General features: G+C 58.1%; 2 protein-coding genes across 17 annotated transcripts; both read right to left on the bottom strand.

Moving 5' to 3' along the window:
- Positions 1-2,223: 2,223 nt before the first annotated feature.
- Positions 2,224-7,546, bottom strand: SLC39A5 (solute carrier family 39 member 5). Of its 12 annotated transcripts, none has more exons than XM_057703728.1 (11): positions 7,477-7,546; positions 6,107-6,473; positions 5,718-5,901; positions 4,736-4,898; positions 4,392-4,561; positions 4,041-4,181; positions 3,574-3,670; positions 3,320-3,490; positions 3,058-3,138; positions 2,729-2,919; positions 2,224-2,481 (listed from the first exon to the last, which is right to left on the bottom strand). In XM_057703728.1, the coding sequence occupies exons 2-11, from the start codon at positions 6,388-6,390 to the stop codon at positions 2,347-2,349; spliced, it is 1,617 nt and encodes a 538-aa protein (XP_057559711.1). In that variant the 5' UTR covers positions 6,391-6,473; positions 7,477-7,546; the 3' UTR covers positions 2,224-2,346. The 12 variants fall into 12 exon arrangements, with proteins under 12 accessions (XP_057559711.1, XP_057559710.1, XP_057559712.1 ...); XM_057703727.1 differs by having other exon boundaries at positions 6,725-7,531; XM_057703721.1 differs by adding an exon at positions 6,725-7,075 and having other exon boundaries at positions 2,350-2,919; positions 7,477-7,538.
- A 213-nt stretch (positions 7,547-7,759) lies between these two features.
- NABP2 (nucleic acid binding protein 2) lies at positions 7,760-13,934 on the bottom strand. 5 transcript variants are annotated; one of them, XM_057703740.1, is made up of 8 exons: positions 13,797-13,931; positions 13,449-13,536; positions 11,900-12,001; positions 11,356-11,494; positions 11,182-11,253; positions 10,924-11,005; positions 10,766-10,829; positions 7,760-8,286 (listed from the first exon to the last, which is right to left on the bottom strand). In XM_057703740.1, exons 3-8 carry the CDS (start codon positions 11,976-11,978, stop codon positions 8,087-8,089), a joined length of 636 nt encoding a protein of 211 aa, XP_057559723.1. In that variant the 5' UTR covers positions 11,979-12,001; positions 13,449-13,536; positions 13,797-13,931; the 3' UTR covers positions 7,760-8,086. The 5 variants fall into 5 exon arrangements, with proteins under 5 accessions (XP_057559723.1, XP_057559722.1, XP_057559725.1 ...); XM_057703739.1 differs by lacking the exon at positions 13,449-13,536 and having other exon boundaries at positions 13,797-13,934; XM_057703742.1 differs by lacking the exons at positions 13,449-13,536; positions 13,797-13,931 and adding an exon at positions 12,401-12,526.
- Between the last annotated feature and the right edge of the window lie 1,743 nt (positions 13,935-15,677).

Raw genomic sequence — 15,677 nt, 5'->3', positions numbered from 1 at the left:
GTTGGGGTGGGGAGCAGCCCCCGGGGGAGGGGGCGCCTCCTTTTGTTTGGTGCTGTGGGGGGTGGGAGAGATGAGGCGAGGGCCTGCCTCCCCACTTAGACATGTGTTCCTTGGGGCGGAGGGGCTGGGGAGGGCCTGCCTCCCTCCCCAGCCCCAGCCGCGGCCCCTCCTCCTTCCTCATGCCTATCCGTGTTGACTGTAAGTCCAGCTCACCTTTGCCTTCAATATGTAACCAAAGGAAAACTCAATACTGTTTCCACCGCTGTCTGCCCACCCGAGCACCTTCGTCCTCCCTGGACCCAGCAGGGGAGAAGAGGCGGGGGCAGGGCGGGGGGCGTGGGGCCAGAGTGAACGGTTCTGCAGCTCTGTACCCCCAAAACCTCCTCTGAGGTCTTGGGGGGGGTCCTGGGAGGGGGGGTGGGGGCCGGGCCGGAGGGGCTGGGAGCAGGCCTGCGCGGGATCTTGTGCACGCGTGGGACGTCGTCTGAGTGACGCTGGTGACTGTGCTCCGGAGGGAGGCCCCTTCCTCCTTCCCTCTCCGCCACGTCTCACCCTCTCCCCACACCCAGTGCTCGTCCCCCACCTCCCCTTCCTGCCGCACAGGAAAATAGCCTTACAGACCCTCGCCCGGAAGCCCTCCTCCTGGGGCGGACCTATGCGGGGCCCCAGTCCACCTAGTTTGAACCCTGCCTTGTAAGAAGGAGGGGTGAGGAGCACAGCAGCCCCTGCCCCTCTGACCGTGGTGGCTCCAGCCCTCCTTGGCCTTGACCCAGAGGCTGGGCGGGGGCCGGGGTGAGGAATCGTTTGAGGACCAAGCCCAGTGGTCTGGGAAGGGGGGGGGGTAGAAAGGGAAGGGTCTGACCTGGGGACCCCCTCCTCCCGACCCAACCCCTAGAGAAGCGACCAAATGCCAGAGATGGGAGGGAGCCGGGGTGGGGAGGGTCTGCTCTATGAATTACTTGAAGGTACTGACGCCGAGGCTGCTGTTGCCCACTTAGGTGTGAGGGGGTCACTGTCACTGCGTTTGGGAGGGCCGCGGGGGGCGGGTGCGAGCGGGTCCGCCCCTGGCCCTCGCTCACTCCTGCTAGGCCCTTTCTCTGGGGAGCCTGGCTTGGCCCTTCCCACCTCCATCCCTCACTCTGGGCACCCTCTCCAATTGCACTAAAGTAGCTGTGTGCCAGTCTTACCCCACGCCAGGGTGGGGTCTCTGCTTCCAGTCCTTTCTCCCCACCGCCTCTGCTCCCGTCCCGGACAATCTCCTTGTTCCCCTGTGTTCCTGGATAGCTCCGCTTTGTGTGTGTGTGTGTGTGTGTGTTTGGGGGGTGGGGGCGGGTTCTGGCTAGAGTGGGTTTGGTAGGGGTTCGGGAAGGGCTGGGGAGAGATGGCGGATGAAAGTCTCCCACCCCCTTCCTGAACGCCAAGCCACAGGAGCCTGGGAGGGAGGGTGCCTACGCCCGCTGCCGTGTGTCTTGCAGATGTGCCAAAATTGGGGTGGGTGGGAGGGGAGGGTGCCTGGCAGAGCAGCCCCCAGGGCGGCTCTCTCAAAGCAATACAGTTCCTCCTGCCTGGGGGACGGCAAGACCGGGGAGAGGGTTGGGTTGGGGACCTGGGGGTTCCCTGTGTACCGCTGTGTATATTCAGGGGTGTTCTCTGTCTGGTACCCGCTGTGGGCGTCTATGTGTGTGTGGACCTCCCCTTCCCCACGCCCTGCATGACCTGTGATGCTGCAGACACCACCATCCTGTGTGCAGGGGTGTGCTGGGGGCACTGAGGGGCATGTCCCATGTCCTGTTGCACCCCCCACCCTGTGACCCATGTACTCGGTTGTAGGAAGTAAAGAGAACTGAGCACAATTCACTGGATTCTAGTTGAATCTTTCTCTAAGCAATGACCCCCCTCCTGCCCTTCTCCCTGCCCTGGATTCACCTGTGGTGCTAGCGTTGGGGTCGGGGGGGTGTTCAGTGCCGGCGGGCAGCAATAAAGGGCACACCTGCCCAGACGCCTGCACCCCCAGGGTGCTGAGGGCAGCAGGAAAAGGGGGGACCTCGGTGCACCTGCCCCACCCGCCCCTCCCTCTCTGGGCTAAAGCACAACGCTCTCCCGCAGGTGGATGCGTCCTGCACCCGCCAGGCCCCTCCCCCCCCACCTGCTCTGAGCCCTCCTCCTGCCACATCCTGGTTTTCTATGCTGTTTTGGTGCAAGTACAACTGTGGTAGTCATGGCTTTGGGATGGGTTCTGTTTATTAAAGTCCTGTTGCTCCTACTGGCCCTGTGTCCCGCCTCCATTCCTGTGGCTGGGGGGAAGGAGGGCAGCCCGGACGCCGTTCCACTGGCCCCCGCCAGCCGTCAGAGGCCCGCGGCCAGCTGCTCCTCCAGCAGGGCTATGGTGACCATGAGGCCGCCCCCCAGGAGCAGCCCCAGCCCCTGCAGCAGCACGCGCAGCGCAGGCAGGGGCTCCGGGGGACGGAGCAGGGCTGGTAGCTGAAAGAAAAGAACAGCGTCAGGATCCTGGCCTGGTCTCTGGTCCTGAAACAGCACAGGGAGCGGTGAGCAACCCTGCACAGGCCCCCGCCCAAGCTTTCCCGCGCCCTTGCTTCTCAGATGCTTGCAGGCCTGTGGCCCAGCGCCCTTGCGGGTGGCCACCGGTGGAGGTGGAGGGGCTGCTCCTGCCCTCTCCTCCACTCCCACCCCGCTCCCCTTGGTTTCTCTGCACTGCCCCACACCTCACCATGTCCACAAGGGCCACATAGAGGAAGACCCCAGCAGTGACCCCAAACACCCAGGGAGTGAGGGGGACAGGGCCCAGGCTGAGCCCCACCCCCAGGGCTGCACCCCCCAGTCCCAGGACTCCAGACACCAGGCTCAGCAGCAGCAGCCGGCGGAAGGGCTGCCCTGCCTGGAGCAGCATTGCGAAGTCACCTGTCGAGGGAGAGGACAGGGTCGGAGGGGGTGAGCCAGGGCTGCCCCTCACCCAGGTCCCCTGCCAGCCTCCAAGTGCCACCCCTTGGAGGTCTCTCCTTTCTGGAGTCGACCCCACTCCAGGCCTGTCATTCCTACCCAGTTCGTGGGGCAGCTCATGGCAGAAGACTGCTATGGTGGTGCTGAGGCCACTGGAGAAGCCGTCAGAGAAGGCAGCACCTGGGTGGGCAGGATTGGAGATGGTCAGTCTGAACGAAGGCTCTCCCCAGAGGCAGGGGCCTGCATTCCCTCCGTGGTCCTCCCATCCCCTCCTTCCTGGTAGTCCTCTCCCAGCACCACTCGGTAACTAGCAGGCCTACCTTCTCACTGACCTCCCTCCCTCCAGCCCCTCCCCTCACACCTATGGCCAGCCCATCAGTGAGGTTGTGCAGACCATCTCCCAGGAGGACCATCCACGTGATATTGGTGCCACCGCCACCCTGATATCCGTGACTGTGGCCTTCGTGCCCAAGAGGGGCCGGGACTGCTGGGGGCTGGCCGTCCTGCTCCCTCTGGCCCTGAGCCCCTGGCTCTGCAGGAAGGAGGAAGAGAGCAGTGTTGGTGGCTGCGAGTGAGAGCTGGGAGCCGGGGCCCGCGCGTCATGTCTCTGGTCACCTGGAGCTGCCTGTAGTGGCTGAAGGGCCATCCCACTGCCGTCCTCCGGGTCCAGGTTTGGAGTTCTGAGGTCCTTTCTTTTTTGCTGGCAGCATCTCTGAAATGGGAGGGTATCCCTCCTGATGGAGGAGGCGGCAGAGCTGGGGCTAAGGAGAGGCCCAGCTGCCAGCTGGGGAGATGAACCCCTGGTTCCACCTCTGGCACTTGGGGATGTTCTCTGGCCTCGGCCCCCTTCCCAGGTTGGCACCTCTCTGTTTCTTGTTGACTTGAACTCAGGAGAGGCGGCCGTTTGGCCGGAAGTCCTGGGTCTATGCTGAGGAGCCCCGACCCCTCCCCGTTAGCTGCCAGGCCCTGCGCAGTCAAGCAGATGTCAGAGCCAGGAGCACGCCCGGCCCCGCCCCGCCTGGCTTGAGTGACCAGTTCTTGGCTCGGTCTCGGCAGGAAAAGGACAAAAGGGTGTCACTCACTGGCTTGAGCCCTGGACGCCGCAAAAGCCCTAGCATGTTCTCCAAGACGAAGAGCAGGAAGAGACCGCCGAGCGCCGACAGTCCTGGTCCCAGGTCCTCCTCTGGCTGCCCGCCAGATCCAGCATGCTGCCCGGCCCGCGCCTGACAGAGAGGCGGTCAGGGCAGACCCTGTACCTGACAACATCCCCTCCCCAGGTGGCGGAGGGAGGTGGCGAGCCTTCACTCATGCGCTCTACTGGAAGGCAGCTGTGGGCTGCAGGGGTGGGAGGATGTCCTACGACTGCGGACACACTGGCTCTGCGGAGGCTGTCCACCTCTGGGGCAGGGGGACAGGAAAGGGGCTTCACGTACATGTGGCAGCAGGTGTAGCAGCGCGTCCCCACAAAGAGTGCCCACGGCCAGGGCCCCCAGGAAGCCCAGCAGGGGCCGCAACAGTCGAGGTCCCAGGAGCCGCAGCAGCAGCAAAGAGAGGGGAGCAGGCAGGCTGAGCAGCAGGACTGCCAGGGTGCTGTGAACCAGGGCTGGGGGGAGTCAGGGGCTGACGTTAGGAATGGCTGGAGGGAGGCCTTGAAGGGCAGGTGGGGCCGAGGAGATGCTGCAAGGGGAGGCAGGACCCCAAGTGAACCCCCTTCCTTGGCTTGGGGCCCACCCCCTGCAGGATTCAGGTGCCCCACCACTCGCTCTCACCCACTGACCAGAGAGTAGATCCCCTCGGGGGGTTGGAGCTGGGGCCTGGATGCAGACACGGCTGTCAATCTGATAAAGCAGGGCTGGACACAGCAGAGCAAACTGACGAGGCGTCAGAGGAGCAGCAGGGCTCAAGCCAAAATTGACCAGCAGCTGGGAGCCATTCAGACACTAGGGAAGTGGAGTTGGAGGTCATGCATCGGGGCTTTGCTGAGAACTGTGACTCAGGTCTTTAATGCCTGCCCTTCCACTGCGTGGACTCCTGGGCCTCTCCCAGGGACCCCTTCGCTCCCACCGTCAGGTGCATCGGGGACTCGGGACAGTTGGGTATGATCAGAGTGTGTTAATTATTAGTCAATATTCAAACTAATGCAGATATTGAGTTCAGTGCAAACTGGGTGCTAGTGTACACTGACTCCATCTCCCTCCCTCCCAGGCCCTGATGTCTCACTAATTTGCTGATAGAATTTTTTGGACAACTAGAGCCCTGCATTCCAGAATCTTAGAAGGGAAAAGAACCTAAAATGTCATCCAGCCTTCCTCTCAACAGCCCTGTCACTTGTTCAGCCAGCCTCGGCTTGAATGCGTCCTGCGATGGGGTGTGCATCTTCGCCAGGCCCGTTTTAGGGCTGGCTTTGACTGCCCTCTGGTGTACACGGAACAAGCTCCCTGACTTTCTGGATGAAGATCACTGTCCACCGCCTGCAGGCCAACCTCTCCAGATAACCAGCCCCGGATCCTACCCTGGGCTGCTTCTCTGAATTCTCTGCCTTGCCAAGTGTGGCCCCTAAACCAAGTCTGGGCGTCTGAGGTGTGGGTTTATCTACACTGAGCCCAGAGGAGACATATTTCACTACCGGATAAAATACCCTAAGATCACACCTGGGTTTTTTTTTTTAAGTAACCATTTTAAATGACTGACTTTTTAAACATTTCAGGCCATCTAAATCCTGTGGCTCTTTTCCCCTCTCTACAGATCATCAGACTCACATCCTCATTCAGATGGTCAGCCAGTGAATGGTCCAGCAGCAGAAGCCTGTGAAAGAGGTCCAGGCCCGAGGAGGCTGGCCCATGGGGTGGTGCTGGGGCCTCTGTCTCCTCCAGGTCACCCCACCCCAAGGGGTCCAGAGGCAGCCCTGCCCAGACATCCACGCTCAGCTCGGGGTCCTGTGGCCTAGAATGGATGGGATAGCAAGTCAGACTCGCTCCTGTTCTCTTAGAAAGGGGCCATGAAAGGATACAACAAATCAGGTTCTGAAAAATCTGTAATTCCGGGCGTCTGATTTTAGGAAGCCAGAGCAGGGCAACCGGAGGAGACGGATCCACGTACTGAGAAGAGCTGGGGTGTGACATTTTGGGGTGGGGATAGGGGTGAGTACCTGTGCGTGGAATGGTTCCCAGCTGGGAGTACAGCCCGACCCGCTGGAGGCCCGTGGTGTCCCAGGCGGAGGGCCTGCACGCGGCCCAGCCCCAGGCTGTGGAGAAGCCTGGCCAGGCCCCCTGCAGTCAGCGTCCCGTTCTCCCCATACAGGCCGAACAGCTGGGCCAGGTAGTGCTTCTGCTCCTGCTCAGCGGGGCCCAGGGCGGGGGCTGAGCCCCCCACGCAGCCCAGGGCCACCCCCACACACAGGCCGGCCAGCAGAGGACCCACTGGGGGCCCCATGGTCGGGGGGGGGGACAGGGGGACAGGGTGAGAGGCTCCGGTTCCAGCGTCTACTCCCCCCGGAACATCCTGAGGACCGCGCCCTGGAAGAAGGAGGAGGAGGGGCCGCGGCCCCGCTCCGCTGTCTAGCCAGGGTGGGGGAGCCGCGCCTCCCCCCACCCCCGCCTTCCTCCCCACGGCCTCGCTCTCCCGGTTCCTGGAGCACCTTCCCGGACCCAGAACACTCCCCTCACCTCATCCAGAGCTGGCCCGCCCCGTCCCTCCCCTGCCCCCCAAACCCCACCCCTCAACCTCACCCCGCCTCTCTGTCGCCCCCCAACGCCCAGGGCCTCACCCCCCCTGGCAGCGTGAGGGCCGTCAGCTCAGGTCCCCACGAGGCCTTGTCGCGGACACTTGGAGGCTCCTGAGGCACGGAGGGGAGCCAGGCTCAGCCTCCAGCTGCCCAGGTGGATGGACTGGAGGCCGCGTCCGCGGGAGGGCGGCGACGGACCAGCCCCCTCCCAGCCCACCTGCCTGGGGGCGGGGCCGGGGGAGGCACCAGCGTGGGAAGGCTCACCTCAGAGAGGAGTTAATGGTTCACGGGTCTCTGGGGTGGGGGTCAAAGGTCAGTCATGCCCGGGCCCCCGGGGAGGGAGGGGCCCCCCTCTGCCCCTGGAAAAGCCACATGGCCAAGCAGAACCGGGGCCTGGCCGTGGTTTTTCTAAACAATTGACACACGTCCCACCCCAGACGGAACCACCGTAGCCTCTCCCTGCCTGCACTCCCACCTCACCCACCTTACCTAGGGCATCGGGCTCCATCCATCTCCACCCCCCACCCCCACATTCCCTGGGAAAGTGGGACCCAGGTGTCCCTAAGCTGGAGAGGAGGGTAAAGGGGCAGAGAAGTGGCAACCCCAGAGGCACGGGGAAGACATTGTTTTTAGCACTTCCTCATCCCGGAAGAGTGAGAGCCAGAACTCTGGGGACGGGCTGGTAGGGAGGGGAGAGGAGCACCTGGGCTCTCCTCAGAGGTCTGACCTGGCTTAGGGTCGAGGAGCACAGTCTGACTGGGGGGACTGGTCCAGGGGGTCGAGGTTGGCATTACCTGACAGCAGGAAACAGGAAGGACGCCCAGAGGAAGGGGCACACAGACTTCTTGTCCCAGCGGTGGGGGGGGGGGGGGGGGCGGGCAGGCAGGCCGCGGACAAGGGTCACCAGCAGGGAGGGGGCGGGGGTGGGGGCGGGGCACCACCTTAAAGGGGCAGGCCTGCTCTGCCCAGGCCTTACCTGTAACCTATCTCCCCTTCCCTCCTAGGGATGCCCCACTTTCCCAAATGCCCAGCGGCCGACCTCCTCCTTTTCCCACAAAAAGGAAAGGGGTCCCGTGCCGAGTGGTAACATTTATTAGCAAGGAGGGACTCCATGAGACTGCCACATCACACACACAAGAAACAGACGGTGGCCGTGGTTTCTCCAGAGGAAGGAGGGGAGGCAGAGGGCCCTGACTCCCAGGGGACGGGCAGCTTCAGCGGGACAAGTAGGGGACTGTGGGCTGAGGGTGGATAAGGCCACCGCTTACCACCCCTCCAGTGAAGTTTAGTGGCTGAAATATTCTTACACACCCCCTGCCCCCCAAAGCCAGCAGCCCAGTAGAAAGCTGTGTTCTCCAGCAGACCCCTGGGCTACGGCTGGTGACAGGGAGGGAGGATGTCTTGCTATCTCTTGCTGCTCCTCCGGGTTTCTTTGCCGTTACTGACAGTGTTGCTGGAGGGGCCAGGAGGGCCGGCAGATGTGTGGTTGGGCTGGCTTCGGGTAATTCGGGTGCTGGGTGGGTGGGAGGGAGTGTGAGGGGGGTGTGGGCCACCACCAGGACCGGTTGGGGCACTCAGTCCATTCCCGTTCTGGCTCTCAGAGGCTAGTTGTGGGAGAAGGGGAAGAAACGCAGGAATCAGAGAACTAAGGCAGGCAGGCATCCTTCCCCAAGGCCTCCCTCCAGCCCCTGCGGGCAGCACCGTCCCCACCAAGCACAACTGCACAGGAGTGCCGTGGGGCCAAGTGCAGAGAATGTGCGCTGTACGAGTGGGGCCCCAGGGAAGATGCAGTCATTTTGGCAGTTGCTCCATGAACCCGCGTATGATATTTTTTTTTTCCTTCCTTTTTGAATTTTTTTTTTTTTGTCTGCACTACACAGCTTGTGGGATCTTAGCTCCCCGACCAGAGACTGAACCTGGGCCCTCGGCAGTGAGAGCACAGAGTCCCAACCACTGGACTACAGGGAATTCCCGATATCTTTTTCTCTTTTATTCATCTCTGTATCATCGGGCGTCAGATCTAGAATTAGCTGTTTAGTTCTAGGCTCAAGGACGACTGACAAAATACTCCTTGACCAAAAGTGACTGTAAAACTGGAGAAGCGGACTTCCCTGGTGGCGCAGTGGTTAAGAATCCGCCTGCCAATGCAGGGGACACAGGTTCGATCCCTGGGCCGGGAATATCCCACGTGCCTCGGAGCAGCTAAGCCTGTGCACCACAACTACTGAGCCTGCGCTCTAGAGCCCACAAGCCACAACTACTGAGCCCGCGTGCTGTGACTACTGCAGCCCACGTGCCTAGAGCCGGTGCTCCGCAACAAGAGAAGCCACCACACTGAGAAGCGTGCGCACTCCAATGAAGAGTAGCCCCTGCTCGCCACAACTAGAGAAAGCCCGCGTGCAGCAAAGAAGACCCAGCGCAGCCAAAAAAAAAAAAAACCCCAAAAAACTGGAGAAGTGTTGGGAAAGGAAATGCCTGAAGCTTCTGTGTTAAAATGAAGGAAGGATCAAAAGAAAGGAAGGAAGGAAGAAAGAAAGGAAAGAAGGAAAGAAAGAAAGAGAACAGTGGTGTGTGTCACAAGGATACTTGCTCATTTGGGAAAATATAAATAAGCAAAACAACTACTATACATACCCCACACCCCCAAGATAACAGACAGCAGTTTTGTGTATATTTTCAGTGTTTGATGGTTTCCTTGAACTACCTTAGCCGTGCAAATCATTGCCACCACCCTTACAGCAGTGTATTATAACCGTCGTCTGTGGGACTATTTCCTTCACGGACTGCAAGCTCCTAAAGCCCGGTGCTGTGTTTTGCCCTTGGCACTCCTCACCTATAAACGCTTGTGAAGTGAAGGTAGAAGGTTGCCTCTCACATACGTAGGGCACCATGAACCCTAACCATATCACTGCTGAATCGGGCTGCTCCATCAGACTAAGGTGTCTGCAGCCAAAACCCAAAATGGAAGAATAAAGCCCTTTCCTTAATTCACAAGAAAAATTAGGAGCGTATATAGAAAGTCATTGTTTTTATGCCATACGTGTTTTTTTTCTAAAAACCTTCTGTACCGGTTAGCAGATGACAAAGCAAATAAACATCTGGCAAATGAATATTAGGGGCAAATAGGCTTAAGTGTACCTTATTTATAATCTGTTTATAAATTACAGAGTTACGGAGACCTGAGAATACATAATAGTTATATTTTCGGTTGAAAACATGGACGGTGCTTTTTGTGGTGGAATTAAATGTTATTTCATGGTGTTTCCAAAAAACACCAGGCTTTATTCTTCCGTTTTGGCTGGAAACCACGGTAATTGGGGATGCAGACACAGACGGAGGAAGGATAGAGGCAGCCTGAAGCCTACTGTCACAGAGAGAAACACAAGACACGGATCAGAGGCAAGAGAGCAACAAGCACCCAGGAGTGGCAGGGTCGGCTGGAAGATGACCCAGAAGGAGCAAAGAGCAGTGCAAACCAGGTTCCTAAGGAGATGCCAGGAGATGAAGGAAGTGATGCTGGTGAGTGATTCTAAGCAAATGCTGACGATCTGCAATAAGGCAAATTCCTCAAGAGACCAAAAGCAGGGGCTTCTGAGTTGGAAGAGCCATAATTCCGAGGGCCAAGGCCTAGTAGCAGGGCCTTTAGTTTCAAGAAAAGCGGCAACCCTAAACAGGAACTATCTAGTGCTTAAAGGTGTGCAGTGTGGGCTCAGTGTCCAGTCATGTAAGTGACAGTGTATCAGAACCAATAATGAATCAAAATAGGCATGGGAAAAGGGGCAAGGCTCTGCCAGAGAAGAAGCAGAGAGGAACAAGCTAGCATGAAAGAGGGCAGACTTTGTGGAGAAACTGCTCTCATTTTTGCCTTTAAGTGGTAGTGGCAAAAAGGAGCTCTATCCGTCATAGAAACATGGCCCCAAATCTTTTTACCCCAGGGACTTGCAAAAAAACTGGGAGAACTGAGTGGAAGAGGATATATCGAGAGAAGAGAAATTTGGGAAAGGGATGAGGGCAATGCATCTTTCCAGGCTGGGGAGGTTAGAGGAACTAGGAGGACCAGTGGAGGCAAGGGCACAGGTTTACCTGGAGAAGTGGCAGGGGGTCCGGTGGTAGGCTGGGGAGCCGCAGGGCTGCTGTCGTTCTGAACCTGAAGGCACAAACGACACATTCAGAGCTTACTCCTCACGATACCTCTTGGCCTGACCTGCCCTCCTTCTGCACATCACAGCCATGGAACTCACCGTCTTGTTGGGTGCCTGCTGGGCACTGTATTCTGGGTTTGGCTCACTGAAGTTAGGAACCTCAGAATAAACCATACAGAATCTGCAAGGGGAGAAAGTGGCAAAGCCTCAGGCCCATGCTCTGGGCTACTGTGGAAACCTCAGAAAGGTCCGTGTACAGGACAGGAAATGCACACCCTTATGCTGCCTCCTTGCAAATCTCACACTTCTTTGCTTGACCTGGTGCTTCTACATCCCCATCTCCAAGACAGCACTTACTCTCCAATCTTCTGAAGATCACCCCCACGGCCCGTGTACAATGTCAGACAGCCTTTGAACACTGAAGCGTACCTGTGGGGGCACAAAAAGCAGCATTCAGAGTTACAGGGACTGTTAATCCCACCCCCTGATTGTTACTGCCCTTGAATAGCCGGAAGTCACCTGATGGCTTACCCTTTGGTGAGCCGGATAATGTCCCCAGGCTGGATCAGGTTGCCCACGTCGTCCCAGACAGAGATATTGATGCTGCCAGTTTTGTCTGCCACTTTGCAGGTCCGAACTTCGTGCCCGTCTTTTGTCTTGGTCACTCGGCCTGGAGGGAACAGATCAGTGAGGTTGGGGGGATGGTCAAATAAATGGGGGGGGGTGGTGATCAGAGGGATGAGGCCTATTGGTGGAGTGAGGAAAAAAGTGTACAAACAGGGAAAAACCGAATCCCTGGGGCAGGCTGGGGAGGGGCCAGCACCATGGAGAGGGCCCTGAGTGGGAAGAGGCCTGCGAGGCACCGGAAGCTTGGATCTGGGAAGAGTTCCATCCACCTACTCTACACGCGACTGCAACTCTCCTGCTGGGGGCTAGGAGAGAGACGGCGTGAGCAGTGTCTTGTGGTGCGCCCTGCCATCCCGGGTGCAAGTTAAGAACAGAGGTGATGTTCTCCCCCTTCTGGCCCCCAACCCCGAGAACCCGCGCAGGGGGCCCACCGCGCCAGCAGAGCCACCTGTCTCCAGCACAATGAAGATGAGGTTCAGGTTCTTGAGCCCGGGCTTGATATCCTTCACGAAGGTCTCCGTCGTCATGCTGCCCGAGCCTCAGCACCCCACTAGAAGGGGAAAAAGGGGACGAAGATTCAGCTCTTAGAGCCTTCACCCCCATGTCCACTTCGCAAGGCCTACCTATCACACTAGGCTAGGGTCACACAGCCTCAAACCCTCTAACTCTTCTAAAAGGGTAAAAACGAACTTCCCCAGGGGTCTCCAACTCCAAGATCAGAATTCGGGGGGGGGTCTCTGGCTAGGCTGCTTCGGGGCTGGAAGAAGCCCCCCTCCCAGGATGCTCTTTCAGTCTCAAGCCCCGAAGTGGGGAAGCCGACGGAGACGGGGGCAGGGAAACTTGTGCAGAGCCGGGGAATGGAATCTCACTCGTCAAACCTTCCCGAACCCTCATCTGGACAACCGGGGACTCGGTGCATCCTATCCCCCACCCACAGCCCACCACCCACCCAGCCAGCCCGCCGGACAGTGCACGCTGCTAAGCCGCCCGCAGGGGGAGCCAAAGACCCCGCTGCCACCGGGTGCGGACCAATGGAACGCCAGAGTGCGAACATTCCCGGAAGTTTCCCCGGGCGGGCCTCCTCCCGCCAATCAGCACCGCCCCTGCTCGCCCCCACGCGTCCCGCCGCCAGTCCCGAGCCGGCCAATCGCGACCCGAGATTCACGCGCCGCGAAGGGGGTGGGACCTTAGGTATTAAAGGAGCCCGGGAGCGGGTTGGCTGCGCAAGGAAAAACTTGGGCCATCAGGGGGCGTCTCAGCTCCCAGTTTTCCTCCACTTGACTAGAAGAATGCACTAAAAAGAGAAGGCTCCAAGATTTTTTTCCTCCAAGACGTGAAACAGTGGAAAAAGGACCAAAGGTTTTTGGAATCCGGCGGACAAAAATATGAAACCCGGCTCATCACTTCACTTTTCTTCTCGACAGTTCTTAAATATGTGGTTCCATTTTGCAGGCGAGAAAACGAAGTTATATAAAAAGCTGTGACTAGCACACAGCAGGCAGTTTCCTTCTCTTCTCCAACTGCTCTCTCATCTTTATTCCTGATTTGGGGTCCTCAACTTTAATGCACTATCCAGCTTGGTCAACATTTTTGGAAAAAATAGCATTCACACCAGAGACAGACAATAGGCGGACTCACCCCCTCCCCCTTCGGAAGTAATGGAATCTGGAGCACCGAGAGCAACCTTTGCATTAGTCCCTCTCACTGTTCGAAAGGCACCTGCTCCTAATGCACTTATCTCACTAGGTGTCAGGGTCCCCCCAGAAGACAGAAGAGAAGAGGCCTGAACCTTTAGTTCCCTTTGAGACTTGTTACATAGTCAACAAAAGGCAGCTAGCTCTGCCATGTTGCGTATAAACCAAATATATATAAACAATGTACATACATGTGCATTACCATTTGCTTAGCGAACACCCATATCAAATACTGCTTGCTATCAGATTAGCCTCAGAGGCCATGTAATTATAATGGCTTGGTTTGCTTAATCAATCCCTTACCTTCTCCTAGAGGGCTTTAGGCTCCACCTTGACTTTCCTCGGAGCTCAGGTTCTCTCCCGCCCACAGCCCCAGCCACGGTGTTGTACCCTAAGGAAATCAAACCACCACCCGGAAAGAGGAACATTTTATCTCCCTTCTCTCCCCTTAGGTGTTTCAGGGAACTGTACGAGTGTTTGGAAGGCCGACGTAAACACGGCAGGAGTGCGACTGGGAGAGAGGCGGGCAACCCTAGATCAAAGTTCTCCGGTCAGACACTCCCCCATTCCCCACCCCGTGGTCGCCTCGTTGACTACATATCCACTCCCATGACTATGAGTCATAAGATCGGGAGGCTCCGGGATGCTGACCACGGCTCTGGAGACGGGAGAGGGACCGAGGAGACGGCAGGTCACTGCAGGCCAGCCTCCTAGCGACGATCTCGCACCAAGCCGCATCAGCCTTAGGGCACGGACACGTGCACCGCTCCAAAGCGAAGTCTCGCGCTCCGGGAGAGTAGGTCTCCAGCTCTACCCCTGAGGTTCACGCCGGGAAGAACATAGAGTTCTCCCTCCCAAATGGCTATCTCGTTCTCGCTGGGACCATAAAGACTTCCGGTCTAGAGCGGAGGCCTGGCTAGCTTTCCGCTCTCCTCGTTGGCCGCTCACGGTTTCTCGTTCTGGGCTGGGTTAAACAAAGAGGCGGAGTCTGGTGACGAGCTTCCGCCGGGTTGCGTAGCAGCGGTGGGCGGGGCGAAGGAGCCGTCCCACACCGCGAAGAGTGGTCGGAACCCTGTCGCGTCTTCTTCCCCTTCCCCTTCCCCTTCCAGGAAAGGCTGGGACCCGGCACCCGGGCTATCCCTTGGCCGCTGCGGCCCCAGCTCCAGCCGGGCCTGGGTACGGAGAGTCCAGACCGCTTCCAGGGCGGTGCGTACGGCGCCTGCGCGAGCTCCCACCTAAAAGAGGGTGTGGGAGAGGAGGGGGCAGTGTCCCAGGGGGATTGGGGCGGGGGTTCGAGCTGTTGGAGGTCAGAAGGGATGGGGGTAAAGATGAAAAATGGAGGAAGGGAGCAGCAATAGGGAGGAGTCCAGAGGGGATAAAGGGGCGCTGGTGGGTGGGTTGTTGGGAGGTCCATTGGAGTGGGGGAGCCTTAAGAAGTGCGGGAGGGGGCCTGGGCTGGCCGGAGGACAGGGAGGAGGGGACTTGGGGGAACAACGTGCTGTTTAAATGGGCAGTGATTGACGGGCCGGGAGGGGAGGAAGGGAGCGTTCTGGGGGTCATTCTGGGCAGGGGCGGCGGAACCTGAACCCCCGCCCTCGAAGCGCCATAGCTTGGCTTCTCTCCCATGCCTTGTGTTTGGCAGCCTTGTCTTCCTCCTCCATTCCTTCCCCCTCTCCCTCCCACCCCTCCATGAAGGAATCTCACATTCCTTACACCCCTGCCCTGGGTTTGTAGCCAGTCCCTCTTCACAGGCTTCACACACCGGAAAGCCTTCTCCAAACCAGAACGCAGAGGAAATTGAGGATTGGGAAGGAGGGGGCTGGAGACGGAGCAGAAAGCTGAGAGGGATGAGGGTGTTTTGCCCGAAGAACTGACAGATCTCTCCATTCAGAAACTGACTTCTTTCTACCTAGTAGCAAATGTGGCGGTTAGAGACCACTGAATCCCTGTTCTTGGGGACTGGGCTGTGGTAGTGAGTCTAATCCCTTTCTATACAGGTGGTTTTAGTCTGACAATAGAGCAAGAAGCTGATACCGTTGCAGGCTGATAGTTTTCTCCAGATAGGAATGATAGGGAATCCGACTGATGCAATGATGTTACTGCCCGTGTGTCCTGCAGACTTTGTGGCTGTGCCTGGTTCCCAGTAATGGAAAAGAAGGAACACGCTTCTTTCGAGCATTTCCTCATGGGCCCTCAGTACTCTGAATTTGTTTTGCATTCTATTACAACAAATACCTTACCTGAGAATAGTGGTGTTCGGTATGCTTTCACATTTATTATGTCATTTGATTTTCCAGGACAATATGTGAGTAGATAAGGCAGTTATCCTTCTCCCTACTTGACAGGTGAAGAAATGGAAAACTACAGGAGGGATACATGGCTTGTTAAAAGTCATACAGTTGGCAGAGCTGGGACCAGAACCCAGGGCTCCTGACTCCTGGTTCTCCTCTCAGTTGAAAAATCCTGTTTTGTTCTGGTCAAGGAGCAGTGAAGGAGGATTGGTTTTCCCTGTTTGCCTTCTGAGTCTGGAAC

The sequence above is a fragment of the Hippopotamus amphibius genome, chromosome 12 (assembly GCF_030028045.1).
Source record: "Hippopotamus amphibius kiboko isolate mHipAmp2 chromosome 12, mHipAmp2.hap2, whole genome shotgun sequence".
Taxonomy (NCBI): domain Eukaryota; kingdom Metazoa; phylum Chordata; class Mammalia; order Artiodactyla; family Hippopotamidae; genus Hippopotamus; species Hippopotamus amphibius.
Note: the sequence above shows the minus strand (reverse complement) of the source record. Positions and strands in the feature narration are given on the sequence as shown.

Bases quoted from the DNA above. Each gene is read 5' to 3' on its own strand.
- SLC39A5 (XM_057703726.1), bottom strand. From the start codon at position 6,390: ATGGGGCCCCCAGTGGGTCCTCTGCTGGCCGGCCTGTGTGTGGGGGTG. The intron at 3,139-3,319 runs GTGTGAGGGGAG...CTGCCCACCCAG, and splicing joins CACTGATGGGCTGGCCATAG to GTGCTGCCTTCTCTGACGGC. The intron at 2,920-3,057 runs GTAGGAATGACA...CTCCCTCGACAG, and splicing joins TGAGCTGCCCCACGAACTGG to GTGACTTCGCAATGCTGCTC.
- NABP2 (XM_057703739.1), bottom strand. From the start codon at position 11,978: ATGACGACGGAGACCTTCGTGAAGGATATCAAGCCCGGGCTCAAGAAC. The intron at 11,254-11,355 runs GTAAGCCATCAG...GTGCCCCCACAG, and splicing joins ATTATCCGGCTCACCAAAGG to GTACGCTTCAGTGTTCAAAG. The intron at 10,830-10,923 runs GTGAGTTCCATG...TTGTGCCTTCAG, and splicing joins AGCAGGCACCCAACAAGACG to GTTCAGAACGACAGCAGCCC.